This window comes from Prinia subflava, chromosome 1 (genome assembly GCF_021018805.1).
Source record: "Prinia subflava isolate CZ2003 ecotype Zambia chromosome 1, Cam_Psub_1.2, whole genome shotgun sequence".
Lineage (NCBI taxonomy): Eukaryota > Metazoa > Chordata > Aves > Passeriformes > Cisticolidae > Prinia > Prinia subflava.
In genome coordinates this window covers 59,905,389-59,923,796 of record NC_086247.1, presented here as the reverse complement: position 1 = coordinate 59,923,796, position 18,408 = coordinate 59,905,389, and the positions used below count along the sequence as shown (strand labels likewise).

At 41.1% G+C, this 18,408-nt stretch overlaps 1 protein-coding gene across 11 annotated transcripts in view; it reads left to right on the top strand.

Annotated features, from left to right (window-relative positions):
• MBP (myelin basic protein) overlaps positions 1-18,408 on the top strand; it is a 112,022-nt gene that overhangs the window by 74,166 nt on the left and 19,448 nt on the right. For all 11 annotated transcript variants that reach the window (XM_063397715.1, XM_063397673.1, XM_063397693.1 and 8 more), the window contains exon 4: positions 16,851-17,281. In XM_063397715.1, the coding sequence (XP_063253785.1) occupies positions 16,851-17,281 (431 nt within the window). The remainder of the gene's footprint in view (positions 1-16,850; positions 17,282-18,408) is intronic.

The following is an 18,408-nucleotide window of genomic DNA, read 5'->3' as shown; positions in this document are numbered from 1 at the left end:
TTTAGAAAGTAGCAATACTGCAATGCAAGTGGAAGAACAATGGCTGAAGATGATGCAGTTTTATCTGCTGTTAGTTGAGATGATGACTGTGGTAATTATCATTTAGCTAGCCCCATGCAGCTTCCAAGGACCATACAGAGAGTGCAGTAATTAGGTGTGACCTACTCTGTAAGTTAACTTTTACTGTATTTGGAAAGCTTGACACCTTTTATTATATGTGACAGACCTGGCAATGAGAGAAAGAAGTAAAGCAGCATGATTTCAACTTACAATCACCTGGTCAAACTGTATCAAATGATAAATCAGACTTGTATAAAAAGAATAGATGCTCCAATAATGTCATGGTATAGCTCCAGATCAGCTTATCCTCTATCTTTTTTCTCTTTTTTTAATATGGATTGCAACATGCTGCTTGTGCCATCAGTTGAAGTGTAGGATAATTTGACAATTGCAGATTTCAACTGATTTCAGCCATCTGCAAAGAATATGGGCCTTAATTTGATTCCTTTCAGGTATGTGAGAAATATTTTCCTTGCCAGAATAGGAAATTGGGAAATTGAAAATGGGATGAGTGATAGACCTGTCTTATTTATTGTCACAGAAAGAATTGTCAGGAGATGTGGGTGGGAAGAAGGGGATTTGTTTCAGTAAATGCCTTTCTATGATATTTTCTGAAAGGTAAGCAGTCAGGACTGGAGACTTTTGCAAGTGCAAGTTATTGTCCTGATTATGAGCTACTTATTTTCTTACTTTTATGGAATGTACCTTGGTGTGTTAATCTGCATGCATTTGCAGGTCTTTTGTCTTTTTTCACTTCTGTTTCTCAGGCAATACTGTCCACAGTGGGCATTTTGCTGCTGAAAGGGACACCCTTTATTACCTTTGCCCCACTACAGAAAGGACTGAACCTTGAGGTTCAGTCCTTTCTGTAGTGGGCCAAAGGTAATAAATGAGAGCTCAGAATTGAATGCATTTGCTTTTCACAGCTTGATGATCTCATGCTGCTGGGGAGCAGCAGGAGTGGCCTGCCCAGCGTGGGGCTGAGCTGGGACCAGGGTGGCAGCGAGGCAGGCAGGGTCAGGCACCTCAGGCAGTGGCCAGAGGAGCAGGAGCAGAGGCTGCCAGAGCCCTGGCAGGTCCCAGTGGGCAGACACAAGGCTGGGCTGGGCAGGGTCAGCCTGCCAGCCACCCAGGATCATCCTCACAGGCCTTTGGCTCATCTGAGCTGTGTCCTGACAGGCTGAACCTGGGCTGGAGCTGACACTGAGCAGGGGCAGGGAACTCCCAGATGAGTGAGTGAGTGAGTGGGAAGAGGCTGCAGAGCCGGCTGGTGCACTTGAATCTGGAAATGTATCCTCAAGCCACGTGTTTTTCCAACTATTCCTCACAGTTACTAGAGATGGAATTAGATTTTTTTCCTTTTTTTTTTTTTTTTTATTTTATATATATATCTATATATGTATATATCTATATATATATCTCCTTGATTCCAGTGCTTCAGGCTTTCAGTGGGGAGGAGAAAAATTCCTAATAGGCCATGAACACAAATCTGGAAGTACATGGCAATTTCCTGCTACTTCAAGCACATTTGATTTCTATAGCACCCCTTTGTCAGACTCTCCTGGTTTTCCTGTTTTCTCAGGATAAGCAAAGCCCATGATTCTCTGCAATGGACTGCATCCTAAATTGGAAACTGAACCAAGGTGCAGGGGCTTTATAAACAGATTGCATTATTTACGTATTTCAAAGGGATGCTAGGTAACTTTCTGGGAAACCACAGACTGAATATGAAAGAGTTTTCATTTTGCCAGTCACAATCTGTGGCTGCAGAAATGCTCTTACAGCACTTACCTGGGAAATAAATGATCTTTTATTTTCAGAGATAAGATGAATGCAACTATTTTTCTGTCTATGGAACACTTTCTGCCTTCTGTGAGTTGTCTGCACTACTTCCTAGGAGGCAGAAAAAATGAAAACTTCCTGCTGAGAAAACCAAGGCGGAGTTGTTTTGTTTATTTCTGAAATGGCTTGTGGATACTGCTCCTGCAAACACAGGCCCAGAAGCAGGAATTGTTCAGCCTTTTGCTGGTGGGCATGGGGCTGCTGCACCCACAAGGTGCCAGCTGGAGGCTGCCACTCCCAGCTCAGTGCAGCACCAAGCCCCTCCAGGTGTTAGTCAGGTTTGCTGGGCTGAGCGCCGTGCTGCGGGCTCCAACGTGACTGCTGCTGGCCTTGGGCACAGTGGAGCAATCTCTGCCTGCAACAAGCCTGCCCAGGGCTGCATCCTCAGTTAGGGTAAGCAGGGCTGCGTGCTGTGTGCATCGTCTGTACACAATTGCTGCCCTGTGATGGTCCTTGTGGAGCAACACATTGAGTTGCTCACAGGCTCTTCGTGAACTTTTCTAGAAGTGGTGGTTTGACTCATTCTCATGCTTGCTGGGTGGATTGAAAGAAACATACCCAAAGCACACTTGGGAAAAAACATGTTTATAGCCTTTCTTGCTTGTTAAAATATTGTGTAGCTCAATCATACTACCATTTTAGTCTTCAGAATTAACAGCTCTTTATGCTGAGTGTGCTTTCTCCATCACATGAAAAGTGACTTTATACGTACTCAAATAGCAAAATAAAGTTTGTGAATTCTTTTATTTTCTTTCTTTCCTTTTTTAATAGCAGTAACTCCCACGCCCTGGTACAAGGCTTGGTACTGTGCAAGCAGTTTTTCACTCTTAGAATGCTGCTACTGAAAAGCAGATATTGTGTGAAGTACCATCGATCACTGCCACGGTTTTATACAGTTTGTCACCATTGTTCTTCATATAGCATTGAGTCACATTTAGAACTGTGGTGCAGCTCACAAGTGTTCAGCGTGGGGAAAAACGTCCTGGATTATTTTACTTGAGAAAACGTCTTAATTACTGATTAACTGGTGTCAGTGATTTGTTGGCATATAGCAAATATGTCTGATGTGGCCTAGTGTAAATGAGAGCAGATTTATTAATATGTTTATAAGTGTAGGATGTCATTTATAATGATGGAGAGTGGAATGGAGTTTCTAAAGACCTAGAACAGCTGAGATTAGATATATTAGAGGAGATATCTATAAGGCTGCCCTGACAGATGCCTAGCTCAGAGGCAAAAATGGATTTTTATATCTGGTTTTACATTAACAGCTTTGGGATTCCCTAATAATTTCCTTGGGGTTTTTTTTCTGACTAAGAGCATGACTTTTTTTTTTCTGACTTTACTTTCAGGTAAAGTCCCATGGAAATAATAGATGATTTTAAATTGATGTGTGAGCAGATCACATTTTCTCTCAGTCTATCAAACACCATGTAAATACATCTTTTAGAAATGTGGGATTTCATGCAGTACAAATCATACCAATGGCCTAAGCTACTTTTGAGATCTTGTAATTTTGCTGCCTTATTCAGCCAATACAGAAAGGTTTTGTTTTCCTTTCATGCACTACCTGTATAGATGAGCTTGTAGAACAAACTGTGGAGAACCCTGTTTGCAACTGGGACACAGAGGAGGCAGCAGTGCATCATCTTTGTGTTAGCACAGCCATTTAAATTTCATTGGGAAGGATGAGGAATTGAATATTTCTTCTTTCAGTGCAGAAAAGACAAACTCCCCAAACCAAATCAATCAGTGACCCCAACCACACGACAGGTAATGCTGGTTTAAGAGAACTGTGGGCAGGTGCTGATCCAGCAGCGCTCCTGAGCAGAGCTGTGGAGGGCTGCTGCTTGAAAGGGGTTTGTGAAGTGTATCCTGACGTGACTTTGAAAGCTCTTAGCTTTCAAACAGTGGACAAATGTCAGTAATCCAGAGCAGCTGAAGCAAGTGAGAAAGGACAAATGGCTGTGCAGTATTTATTTTCCAAATGGGGACCCTTTGAATTTGGATATTTTGTGTTAACATTGCTAGAACATGTATGGGTTGTAAGTATTTGACAGAGTATGTTAGGAGAGGTGGCACTTTAATCTTGTGGCTCTTGTAGTTGGTTTAGAAGTATTTGTTGTCTGCTTGTACTAGCTTCTGACAGCTCTGACTGCTATTGTGTAGGCAGGCCTTACAACAAGGAGAGATTCCAGAGGTGAATTCCTGAGCAGAGATAATTTGGAATTTTCTCCACAAGAAGCCTGCCAAAGCCTGCAGCAGCATGGCAAGGGATCATGACCTTTGTGGAGATGGAGCTCATGGGAGTTGGATAGGCAGCACAGCAGAGTGGTGTGGACAGGAGCTTTGGAAGGGAAGCCTTGGGAAGACAGGAGCCTTGGGAAACGAAGGTGGGAGGAAGGACTGGAAACTATTTGGGTCAGAGAAGGAGACCGTGCTTGACAAGAGAGAACAGCAGAGTGGTGTGAGCAGTGCAAATATTGTCTTTCCTTCAGGACTGAAAATCCACAAGGATTTCCTTTCTTATGTCTAGACATGTAAGGCTGTGGATTCTGTGGTTCACCTTGGAGTGCAAAGTCTTTCCATGTGATGGCTAATAATGGTCAATGTTTCTTTATTCCCTGGTAAATGCCAGTCATTGCTTGCAGAATAGACAGAAAAGGTGATTTTAATCCAGCTTTAAATGTCTTCAGTTCATCATCCAAAAAACCTCTTTTTTTTTTTCTTTTTTTTTTTTTTTCCCCTGTTATCTTTCTTCTGAACATCTTATCCTCAGTTTTCTGCGAGTATTTCTGTGAAATATAATCTCTGCTGTTAGGCCCTTTGCCAGTCAGTGCAGACTGCTTTAGTCCTTTGGAATCATTGTTTTATTTCCTTAGTTTCAAGTATTCTTCTTTTCTGATTTTAGGGCTGTACTTGAGGCTATTATGGAGAAGGTAATCCTGTAAACCCTATGATAAATTCTGGAATAATGTTTTATTTCAATCTGTCTGCCAGGCAGACAGATATTTTAATCAAATCTCATATCAATTGTTCAGGCATATGTTAGATCTCCCTTCTGAAAAATATGTCTTTGGTTATCAAATTTCTTCACTGAGGAAATCTCTTCTCTCAGAAGTCTCTAACAGTTTATTTTTGCTGTTTATTCCAAACTACCTCTAAAACTCTTGGGAGTTTAATTGTATTGACTGTAAGAGTGTAAAGGCCTTGAAATAATTTTTTGCTAGTATTTTAACAAACTACCCACCTTTCATTGCATGTATTGCAATATTTTTATACCGTCCTCTCATTCTGCCACAGCAATTCCATGGCTCTGCTCCTAGGTCTGTGCTGACATTCTCCATTGTGCAGCTTCCAGACAAAGCTGCTCTGACAAGCAGGACTGAGTATGGAGCAAAAATCCCCTTCCCTCTGCTCACAGCAGGGATCAGGGTGCGACATCCTCGAGTGCTGTGCTCCTGTGCCAGGGCCTGCAGGGATTCTTTAAACGGTGAGAGTGGCCAAACACAGCCTTGGGGGGAGTCTGTGCCCCAGCAGCATCCCTGCCATAAAGGTGCTCAGCTGTGAGCTCTCTGCTGGCTTTGGATGTGGCATGGGGAATCTGTCCTTTGAGTAATCTGGGTTTTAGGTTTCTCATCAGAGTTATCACCTTGATTGTCACATTCTAAAATCCTGTATTATTACATGAGAACATTTTAAAATCTGGTTAGAGTAAGCATTGCCAGGCAGACAAAAACAAAGATCTGGAATGCTGATCCATCCCCAAAGTGACACATGTGGGAAGCATTTACTGTGTTTTTAAAATCATCAGTCAGCTGCCCATCTTTTAGGCAGAATAACTTTCTCACCCTCCATACCAAAGGCAGAGCTGGAGCTGCACATGGCTGCTACAGTGTCCATGAGAGAAGGGGTCTCTTCTTAATGCCAGCATCTTGAACTGGAGGTGAAGCTGAAGACCTGGCCCTCTGCTTCCCCAAAGGATCACAGAGGTCCTTGTCTTCCACCTCATGGGTGCAGCTGGTGGTGTGGCTCTTGTCCCCACCAGGATTGAGAGCTTCTTCCACTTCAGATCCCTGAGTCAAGCTGGAGGTGTGTCCGTGCATTGCCCCAGGACACAGAGGGCTCATCTTCCACCTCCTGGCACAGCTGGAAATGCAGGACACAGCTCTGCACCCTCCCAGGGCAGGGAGCTGCCCCCTGGGCTTCTGCCTCCCACAGGGCTCGGGGGTTCTCAGAGTAATTCATTGGTTTCTGAGATGTGACAAGCTCTGGGAACAAACTCTGTGTGACTGGGAGAAGCTCCTGCTCACTTTTGCTACTCTGACCTTCCACCATCGGTGTTAAGGTGAAAATCAGTTCCAAAGCGAAGACAATGTCGGACAGTGGCTATTGGCTGTGGACTTGTTCTGATTGTAAAGAACTGCAGCTTAGGCAGACTTGAACAACTCTACTCCATCTTTTCTGGCTTGTATTTGTTTGTTTCTTAGGGAGGTATTTTTGTCAGCTTCTGAAGAGCCACATCTCCAATTTTGTTTTACATATACAAGAACTCAATGCAATGGTAAATGGTCTACAGGCTTACTTGTGCCCAGGTATTTCAGATATTTTTAAAAATCTTGGCAAATATGTGTGTCATACTCAGAACGTGTCATTTATACCATTGTGGTGTACTGCAGAATTTTCTGGGGACAAAAAGTCTTCTAAAAGCTGCCAGTGTAATTCCTCTCGCTGCAAATTCTGTAACCGTGACTCTCTGGGATCACTTGTGCTATTAAAAGCTTCAGTTCAGAACACATGAACAGTGCAAAATAGAGGAATCAGAGATATGGCAATGTACACCTGAAGGATGCATGAAAATGTCAAGCTTATTGATTACATCATCCTGCAGGTGATTCACAGCTTCCAGAAACCTGCCTTGCATTGTGCACTCTTCTCTCTAGGACTGCCATACTCCTGTAATTTGCTTTTTACCTCGACCTGCCCTGTACCAGGCTGTATTGGAAAACAAACTTTGGCGTTTTGTCCTCAAACCAGCAAATTGGTGTGTTATTTTGGGGAGACTTAAAACCATTCATATTCTCTCTTTACTTTAACATATGAAAAACTCTTCTACAGTGCTTTGGGCTCTGTTCTGATTTAGATGAGTTAGTTGATCTCAGGAAAGGTTAACACCCATGAACACTGTTATTCTGTAAGACTAAAATGCAACTTATAGGAACTGGAGTTTATAACCTCATGCTGTAAGTAGTGGTCACAATCAAACCATGTTTTTTAAAGGTAGCTTATTTGGTTAACTTATAACAAGTGTGTTTCATTCTGCAGTTTACACTTCCTGAACAATAAAATACCACTCAGGCACTTACATCTGGGTCAAGACAAACACAGCTGTGTTATCAGGCTCTCTTTGGAGGTGCTACATGATGGGTTTTAACAGGAAATATTCTACAGATAGGGCTTATTTTGTGCTGCTTATCATGCTCTGAGCATCTTCTTTGAACCAGCTGTTTCTACTTTCACTCATTTCACCAACATTTCTTTTTCTGCTGCTTTTAAGGGCCAGTTTCTCTATAGCATTATGAAAAAAATAACTGTAATATTTGGTACCCAGTTGCACTGATGGAAATAAGTTCTTTTTCAGTAAAACATAACTGATTTGTAAAATACAAAAGATAGTGGAAGTTGTGAGGTCTGATGGAAGCACTACTCATTTTGCCATACTTTGGTGGGAGGGGGATATATGCAAGTTTTACAACCTAACAATTACTCAGACTCAGTGCAACTCAAGCAGAGAAGATGAATAATCAAACAATCTTTGTCTAATACTAGTCAGTTGCACAGTTTTTAAAGAATACAAGTGCTGATGGGTCAGCAGGTGATTTAATTTCTCCTCAAGTACATGAAATTGTTTGTTACAAATGATGCTCCAGCTCACTTTGCTGTGGGAGGATCTTTTGTGAGATATTCAAGATTAAAACAAACCTGTATATTCTAGTTACACAAAGGAACATTTGTCTTTGAAACTGGTGGGTGGATAAAATTCTTTGTTGAAGTTTTTAAAAACCTCTCTGCAGGCTGTGTGGAGAATTGCCACATGCTTCTCATAGATTCCAAATTTCTGCCATAGCAAGTCCCACTGGTTTTAACCACAGGCTCTTTTGTTTTCTGTACTCGCCTTTGTAACCCTCAGCAAGGGGAGGCAATGCCAGAAGTTCTGGAAAACAAGAGTGAGAGGGTTTGAGCCAGGCCTACACTGCTGCATTCCTCTGCAATGGTAGGCCACCGTGTGGGCTTTGTTTCAGCTCCTCATTGTACACCAGAGGCACGGATAACCAAGTGCCCAACGCTGTGAAAGCACGCAGGCTGCAAGGCAGTTTCTGCAGCCAAGTAGATTGGTTTTAATTACAGTCTGGAGATCAAAAATTGTTCTCACTCAGGGGATGCTTTTAGCTTTTTTGAATGCCTCTTTTTGCTTGCAGTTTTCTTTACCTGTCCTCACAACCAAACAATACCTTCACACACCCACCAGGCTCATAACAGTCCTGAGCCACTTTCTCTTTCATGGTCATAGAATCATTAAACTTGGAAAAGACCCCAAAGATTGAGTCCCACCTTTGACTGAACACCACCACATCAACTAAACCACAGCACTAAGTGCCACATCCAGCCATTCCTTGAACTCTTCCAGGAATAGGGACTCCATCACTTCCCTGAGCCGTCCAATTCAATGCTTAATCTCTGGTAATTTCTTATGAAGGCGTATCACTGGATTGCTGAAATACATGCATAGCCCATTAAAAAAGACGATGAAGAGAAAATTAAGCACCATGCAGCGACAGCTGATGTGTAGCTTGGGCCTCCCAGCTAATTTCTTGCGTGTTGAATCTGATACGACTTTCAGAGTAGGTTTAAGAAAAAGAAGGGCTGTTGCTGCCCTGGTTTTAAGCCTCAGCATCATCAGTAACAGGAGAGCACATGGAGTTGGTGTGCAACTACTCCCTGATTCCTGAGGTTTGAAACGCCTTGCTGACTGGTTTGCTTTCATCTCTTTCTTTGACATGGGCAGAATGAACTGGCTAAATTTCTTCAGAGAATACAGAGGAGAGTGAGTTCTTAAAGGCATAAATAATACAGGGTGTACAAGTCTGGGGAAAAGAAGGTGTTCATTTTCCTCCACCAAGTCCAAAACCTGGCTCCTGGAGTGCAGTCCCTCATGGTGGGGAATGGGATGTTAATGCATTTCAGCCCATAGTAACCACACATGCTTCCCATTAATATCCAGACTTTGGGCATGTGGTTATTACTGCACAGGCTTGGAAGTGTTCTTACATCTCTGAGGTGGAGTTGTGTGTGCCTTGGTGAAAATACAGAAAAGCTTTCCAGCAAGAGAACTCCTGATGTATCAAAAATCTCTGACTCAGACAGTATTGCTACTTTTTACACGCTGATACCACAAAATGTAATTGCCTTCAGCAGAATAAAGCTTAACATAAGCTGTAATGGATATACAGCATATTTCATTTCTAATTTTTATTTTGTAGTCATTTCACAGAACAAACCCTCTCAAATCATGACGTTGTCAGCAGAATTAAAAATGATGTGTTGTTTGCTGATTCACAAAATAAGATTTAGGCATGTTTATCAGAGTGTCACCATTCCAGCTAGATGTCACATTGCTGTGTGTTTTCACCAAGTCATTGATTGGTTGCATTATGGTTTTACTGGGTAAGTTTTAAAAGTCAGTATAGTTATCCTACCAAAAAAGATACCAGCAACACTTCCCCACAGTGCCAGTACCACCTCACAGGGATCCTTCTCCCAGCAAATATTGGCTTTACTGCAGAGCAATGCTTAAGGGATATATTTGTCATGAAAGTGGTACTCTTGTAACAAGCAGTGGTTCACAGTTACATATTAAACACTTTGGGATGATGAAGTCTAGCAGCATTAAGGGGAAAGAAAAAAAATCAAGGTATTGATTAACCTACTGAACTTGGAAAACTAATACTACTTATTGTTTACCACTCCATAATCCAGCACTACTTTTATAGAATAAAGTGTGTATTGACAGCTATGCTGTCTTCATTATCGGGCTTTTAAGCATTGGCACCTTGAAATGAAAAATGCAAACTTAAGAAAGCAGAAGATATTTGCTGTTAAAGGTCATAATTTACTGGTTGTGTTGCATATAATTTTACAACTCCCCTTGTTATAAATACAGCCTTTAAACAGTTGCTGCCATGTTGAAGGATGTCTATTTATTTTAACCAGATTCTGTGGGTTTGGTACTGCTTGTACAAACGATACATACACTGGGCCCAGGATTAAAATCCTAAAGTCCTTTCTTTTCCCCTTAAACAGGGGGTTGATGATTTTGACTATCCTCATGCAGATCACCAGTGCCTGTTTATATTCAGAAATGCTTCTGGGGGAATCACCTCCCTCACACCAGCCACCTTTGCCATGAACCACTCCACAGGTTTATTTTCCCAGCTCTTCTTCCTGAGCTCTGAGAATTACCTTTCAAGCAGCTGTGGGAAGTGCTGAAAATGGTACATCTCAGGATGATGGCAAGGCTGGCTGGCTGGTGCACTGAGGGAACCAAGAAGAAACTGTCAAGTCAACCCGAGAGGTTTATTTATCCCAGTGTCAAAAGAACAGCCCTACTGTTGGATGCACCTTTGGCAAGCCATCAGGTGTTTCATTGACTGGATTTTTGGGAAGAAGGCTGCAAGTCATTTCATGAGAGACTTTACTTTGCCTCTTACCTAGTAAAATTGGTAATACTTGTGAAGTGATGCCAAAGTATGTCAAATGTTCAAGAGTTTTTTGATTTTTTTCAGCAGGTCTGAAATACATTTAGGTTAGTATCAGAAATAAAGTGAGAGGAATCGCACTTATGTTTTCATCCTGTAGTGCTTAGTGTCTGACAGAATTCACATTCTCCTATGCAATTTTCAGTTTTTTACCTACAGCATAATTTTATGCTAAAAAGTACATATTCCTATTCTACCTGAGTGAATGCAGTATTTTTCTTTGAAATAAAAGCATAAGTAATATAGCTGAAGTGTCAGCTGCAAAGACAGTTGATTGCATAACAGGATGTGAACTACATTTTCCCTCTCTCCATCAAATGTTGTTTGTGTTTTCATGTGAGCTCTACTTTAAGGCCAAACTCTGCTACCTCAGCAGCTCTTCTTCAGCAGGAGAGGACCAGGGAGGGCTTGGAGAAATGAGATCTTTAATGAGTCTGACAGAAACTGTGCCAAGACTTGGGTATTAGCAAAGGTCTAGCAATTAATAGATTCTATTTGACCTAATATTTTTCAGTCTGTCATCAGCTCTTAAGGGGCATAATGCTTTCTTCAGAGGACAGCTAAGAACAGCTAAGAACTGGTACCATGACATACCAGAGATTCAGGAAAAGCATTTGTCAGGCACTTATTATAAAATGTTAAGTGGAAGTTCCATTCCCCCAGACACAACAATGTAGTCTAAATGTCTAAACCTATGTCGTGCCTTTACCAGCAACAGTGCAATAACTTTCAGCAGGTTCAGCCTTATTGATCCTTATTGACCCAAGATGTAGTATAGAACTAAACTTGGTCTTTTTTAAAATTTAGTTCAATAGAAGTAAATACTGGACCCAGTAAGGTTTTTCACTTTTTACTGTTATTTGTAGTACTAAGTTTTATTGTAAAGAAAATTATGCCACAGCAGACCCCTTATTTGCTGCTTCAGCAGATCAGCGTAGAAGTATCCTCGTCAATGGAACAGAAACAGCCTCACAACTTTTTTATTCTAGTCTGGTAAGAGCTTTACATGGTGTAAAATGTCTAATGAAAGAAGTAAGGGAGGGAAGTCAAAGGCGTGCATGTTATACTTAGCAGGTGGCTTCTCGTTTTTGTGGTGGTTTAGTCTGCAGCTTGGTTAGCCCATAGAAAAAGCCAAATGTCTTGTGCAGAAAAATATCATTCCTTCAGTTATGCTGAAGCTATAGAGAAAGTTTGCCTTTGAGTGGATTTTTTTTTCCCTGAAAGTGATAAGGTTTGGCAAGGAGGGAGGGAGAAGAGCAAGCTGTAATGGAAGTGATCTCTTGGCTAAGTGCAGTAGGAGTGTTAAGCTCATGTGACTCTGTACCATAATTCATGATAGACACATGGGCACTTCTTTCTGCATTCACCCTGCTAGAAAATGGGGAGAATGTTTGTGTAAAGGCTAAATGCACCAGTACATCCGTTCTGGTTGTGTTCAGAGCTATGACCAAGTGTTTGTTTCGCAATTATACTGCATGCCATCCACTTCAAACAGAAATATTTGTCCAAAATTGATTCCCAATGTTTGACAAGCATCAGACAAACCCAGTAATTAAGGTCTGTGAATTTAAATGTCTGATGGCATAGTGCCTTCTAACCATATTAGAGAAGTTAGGCTAAGAGCCATTTTTTGTCTGCAGTGTTTTAGTGTAATGAGGATGAATCAAGCTTTTGCAGTTCAGATTTAACAATGCAGACTAATTCTTTCCTCTGTCTCCCCAAATACTTTTGTGGTGAATCCTAATGGCTGTAGACTCGCTATTCTGCTGTGGCCTGTGCTGCAGTAAAAGTCCAGACCAGGAGCTGGATTGTTGTGAAATTGTCTCAGCACAGAGTTGGAACCCAGATATCCTCAGCTGCAGCACGTGTGTAGTGATGATGGACGTGTTGTCTCTGGCCTTTTATTCTGTCAAGTCCCTGATACTACCACAAGTGTTATTAGAAGCCACATGTTCCAAAACAGTGGTCCCAGCCTCTTCAATAATGCAAGGCAACCTATTACTAATACATTTGCCTTGTTGCTATATCTTACCAGAGTTCTTAAAATCTCAGCTGTAACAAAGTTGATTAATTTCTAGGTGTTGTTTTGTTGTTCAAGTGACTAAACATAGACGAATCAATACCAAAAGTCAGATGTTTTATCCAATAGTTTATTTTCAGCATTTCAGTAAAAATACTGATATAACTCAGAAGCGAGGACTATACTGTATTGTATTTCACTATCCAGTTGATATTTATAGAAAAGACAGGACCTAAAAAGTAGAAAAGGGCAAATACAGATTATATTTAATTTACTGGAAAACAGTGCTTTATAAATATAGATGACTTAAGCTAAAATGAAAAGTTGATTTAAAAGTTCAGTAATTTCCATCTTCATACCATGAGAAAAGAAGGCTGAGAAAAAGGAAGTATAATCTGATCACAGCAGCCTGTAGTTATGATAAAGTGTATTAAATGTTCAGTGTTACAGAGCTGATTAATGTACTTTCTGGCATTTGTAGCGAGTAAATAATACTTAATTCTTTACATTTCACACAAATATTTAAACTACTGTCATGTGTAATCAATATTTGCAATATGCTGTGACTGTTGATCAAAGCCTCTCTTGAGAACCCAAAGTAAGGTAATGTACTTCAGCTTTTATCAGCTTCATCTTCCTCATTTGTTCTACAGCATTTGTAGAGGGAACAGCAGTAGGAATGTGAGAGGAATTACAAGTATCTGCAAGAAAGCAAGACTGGGAAGGAGTAGGAGGAGATTAAAAACTTGTAATCTTTGTTAAAACTCTTAGCTTAACGTCTTTCCAGGCTGTCCCCCGTATGGAAGAAGACTACAGACTGCTGTGCACACAAGGAGGGACTCTCGTGGAGCAGCCCTTCCAAGTGACCCATGAGAAGATATTTGTATCTGAGGTCTCTTGATTGGAAATTGTCCTTCACATTTGAACAAATTTCTGTGGTTGTTGAGAGGAGTTGTTGTTTGAAGCATTGGGCTGAGAGGTCCCAGCCAATTAACAGCTTAGGGAAAAGAGTTGTTTTGATTCTCAAGAAATGGGATAAACTCTCAATGTCTAATCAAGCACCAAGGCCACAGTGGTTTTGAAAATACTCATATGGGACCTAACTCCTTTTAAGGACAATGAAGGATTGGATTTATTAATTTCTCATTGAAAGCACCTTTGGACTTTCTCCTTGGTTTCATTAACAGACTGCTAATAATTGTTTGTCTATCTGTATTCCTCATTTTGGAAGTCACTGTGTGTACAGGGAAGAAGTGGCTCTGTTCACCCTGACCAGCATGCCCAGGGACACTGTGCCAGCAGCAGGCTCAGAGCTCGGTGAGGTGAGGGGAAGCAGAGAGGTGGCATTGCCTTTGGGAGTGGTCCTTGGCTGCACATGGAGTGCCTCCTCCCTGCTTGGAACCTCGTTCCCTCCTGCTCTTTTTGGCTAATGGGAGGAGGTGCTTTTCTTGTGCTCTCATTTGTGCAGAGGACCACGTTCACTTAGATATAAATAGAAGACCCTTCCATAGCCTTCTGATTAATGCCTGTGGCAATGCATCCTGCTGTACTTCATTTTACAAGGATTGGCAAAAAAGTGCCTAAGATCTCTTCCTCCCTGGGCAACTTTCTCTTGTACAAGTAATATGGTACAGGTTGTGTACTCTATTTTAAGAAAGAGCTCCATCTTCCAAAGGAAAAGAACTTAAAAAAATAGTAGCTATACACAGCATTTACAATAGGTTTTAATAGAAGTCTAAATATTTGTTTTTAAATGAACAAGTAAGCAAACTATTATCTAGTCCTTAGGACATTATTAAAGTGATCTGTCTCTCCAAATGCACTCCAAGACTTTGGTTAGTTAGCAACCATATTAACAGTATCTCTCTTACGTGTTTTTATATAGAGAGAAGACATAAGCATGAAGAAAATTTAGAGGCAAACTGAAATGTGTGCTTTCACTGCTGAAATAAAGCCACCAGAAAGATTTATACTTTATAGCTCACTGCGTATGCATTGGGAGAAGCTACTTTTGTGGCACAAATGCCCTTCTTTGTTGCTTACCAATACCCGTATTCAGTGGCACAAAGAACAACTGTTGTAAAAAATATTAGTATGCAGATGCTCTGGTGTTTTGTTAATGCATTTAATTAAATACAATAACTCTTTTGTTTGCTTTTCTTTTTCTGTCCTTGAATGGATTTGTATTATGGTATAGAACCTAGGCTTAGAGTTGCTGTTTAAAATGTTTTGCAGTTTCAGAATGTGTCATACATCCAAGTTAGTTACTTTTCTGTTGTTCTATTAAGAAAATCATTTGGGTGTGTTAGTAGTTTCTAGTAAGTTTGAGGGTGTCTTTTAATGAAAACTCAAATTCCAAAATTGCCAGCAAATATTTTCACCACTAATGAGGTCTTCAGTGACAGTTAGGCAATGGTTAAATAATTGTATTCCTGAGAGACTTTCAGATGTTTTAACAGAGAAATTTTTCTTGAAGTTCCCCAACATTTTCTAGCTAGTTTTCACAAAACAAAAAAATTTTCTTTAGTTTTCACAAAACAAAAAAAAAATTGCATAGCAAAACTGCACTTTATATTTTCACATGAAAAACTGTAGCAGGCTGATTACAACCAATTGTAACCTACACACAGGTTTTGCAGAAGCCATCATTACTTGTGTTGTTATCCATACAGTTACTTCAGAATTATTCTCAGCCTGAGAAAAGGTTTCTTTAGTGCCCTGTGGGTGGGTGAAACCATATGAAATGACTGTGTCAAATCTGAAATTGCTCTGCTGAATCAGCAAAGTACTTCAGCCCAGAGTACTTTGAAAGCACAGCAATATTTGCCAGATCCTATCCCTCCCATGGCAGCAGGGACCAAATCAAATGAGAATGTAAAAAAGGTAATTAGGACACCCTAAAGGTAAGACATGACTAACTTATTTCTGAATTTCTGAGCCCCCTTAACTCCAAAAGACATTTCTGACACAGAGTGTGTGGGAGGTGTCTGTGCCAAAGGTTGCTCCTCAAGCAGTGACTTACTAATACCCTTTTGGTGTTCCTTGGAGATAAGTCATATTCTTCAGTGGGTGCAGTTTCTTTTAGAACAGTAGGAATCATGGTATAGACCATAAAAACCTCCATAAATCTTTTTGTCACTTATAAAAGGAGCTACTGCAGGTGAAGGAAGGGCTAAGTGTGCCACAGGTGATGCTTCTTATATACTTTATTGGGTGCTTAAAGTATACTTATATACTTTAGTATACTCAGAACACAACTGTGGAGAAGGCAGCAGGCATTCCACTTACCACAGGGGTCTGTCTTGGCACCTTTCTTGGCTAAAAAAATGGCTTGTCAGTTGCTGCTAATTGTTTTTGTCACTTCTCACAAGCACTAAATGCAAATTGGACAGTTTTGCTTTAGGCCTTCAGCATCAGTGCTAGGACATTGTACCTGGAGTGCCAGGATCATCATGCATGGACAAAAACTGTCATGAGAGACCAAGCAGAAATTGCATTTTAGTGCTCTCTTTTTTGAAGTGAGGACAATTTCAGTAGTGGGTCAAAAAAACCCTTCTCCTCACTATGCTTGTTTGATCCATATTGAAGTTACAGCGAGGGATTCCAAATGAGGCCGTAAGCTCTGACATTGTGGGGAGGGAACGTGCACTTGTGAAGGCACAGATCTGCAGTGTCACTGTAATCATTTATTTTTTCACCATTTTGGAGAAAGATGGCATAATTAGAGTTGCAGTCTTCAAGGGAAAATACAGGAATTCTGATTACTCACTGAAAGCCACAACCCTTCCATGTAAATGAAGTTAATCTCAGTTATGTTTCAAGTAATCTATCGATCTATTTATAAATGTGTTAAAAAAACCCCCGACAAACCAAAATAAACACCAAAAAATCACCTAGAACTACAGCAAATTTGTGTGAGAACATCATTCTGGTTCCAGTTCCAAGATAACTTAATGTTCTTTAAGGCTGGAAGAGAACATAGTTTCATTACAACTGCACATATTACGGGTTTTGTATGAAATGAGCATCTCAAGGCAAGGGAAAGAAAGCAGCATTGTTCCAGGGCTGTTTTTCACAGGCCTGTATTCATATCTCATCCTTGTTGTTTGCAGGAGAGGCAGATGTGAACCAGAACAATGGGACCTCCACGAAGAGCCCAGCGGTGACAGACTCCAAAGGCACAGCAGACCCGAAGAATGCCTGGCCTGAGGCCAACCCAGCTGACAGGACTGGTCGCCCCCACTTGATCCGCCTCTTTTCCCGAGATGCCCCAGGGAGAGAAGACAACACCTTCAAAGATCGGCCCTCAGAGTCAGACGAGCTACAGACCATCCAAGAGGACAGTGCAGCAGCTTCAGAGAATTCGGATTTGATGGCTTCACAAAAACGCTCCTCTTTCCGGCACGGATCAAAACTGGCATCTGCGAGCACTATAGACCATGCCAGACATGGATCCCCACGGCACAGGGACTCGGGTCTGCTGGACTCGCTGGGCAGGTTCTTTGGAGGTGAAAGACACGTTCCCCGCCGGGGCTCGGGCAAGGTGAGCTCTGAGGAATAGAGAACTGCGAGGCTGCAGCAAAATACAGTTCCATTAAAGAGGAAGGGTGGGTCTGAAGGAAAGGTCTCACTGCTATAAGGCAAGAGTTGACCTAGCCAGCGGGATGTTACTTGTAATATAATGCTTGGCTTTAAACTGAAAACAGCAACAACAAAAAAAGCAAAGATCTGGTAAACAAGAGGAGCTACTCTGGCTAGTAACAAGGAGTATTAGAAATCCAGGGGGCTCTAGAAACATTTCTGGGAGGAATTTTTATGAGCATTTAATGTGTTGTATGCATATCTGTGCTGTGCCATTTAGAGAAAATTCAGTCTGCTTTTGTGTATTGTTCTTAAATATTTGCAAAAGAGAGCTGGATGAGAGCACTAAATGCAAGACAGTCTCTACATATCTTGGCACTAACTGAAGTACAAACTTGGAAATAGATGTTAGAAAAGAAACTGTGGCCAAATTCTCAGTCTGCTTGTGCAAGAGTATGTTTAAGGTCAGTTGACAGCATTGCCAGGGACATGGCTTGACAGATATTATCCTGAATCCCACGTGTACAAAATAATCCACTTTATTCATGCTTTATTCTGACAAGAAGCTGAGATTTATTCCAGGCATTTCATATTAGAAATTGTATTATGAGCCATTTCTACACTATGAATTCAAAAACAAGGTATTGATGAAAGGCAGTTAATAAATTCTTCCCTTTTCCAGGATACCTGCCTCTTTTGATAAATTAGGCAGCTGGCATATTAGTTCAGTATTATTCAAGTTGCAAACTTAAAGATGTTTTCACTGTACCTTTTGCCATGTAAATGACAGGTGGAGTCTTGTGTTTGTGTGTCCACACACTACATAAGCATTCCAATGGAACTGCTGTAGGGCTGTAAAACCTTTCTTTTAGCTGAATTTGTTGTAGTTGCTCAAGTTGTGTGTTGCAAAAAGCAGCGTTCATAGTTGCTGGCTGGGCCCAAATTTTTGAAATTCTTTTGACAGCCTTTGAGGTCTATTCAGTGTTCCAACTTGTGGTGTGTGCTGTGTCTCAGTGCTGCACTGGGACAGGACACAAACTGCCCTGTGGTGTAAAACTGATCGGTGGTGGTCTGACATGCTGTCAGTTG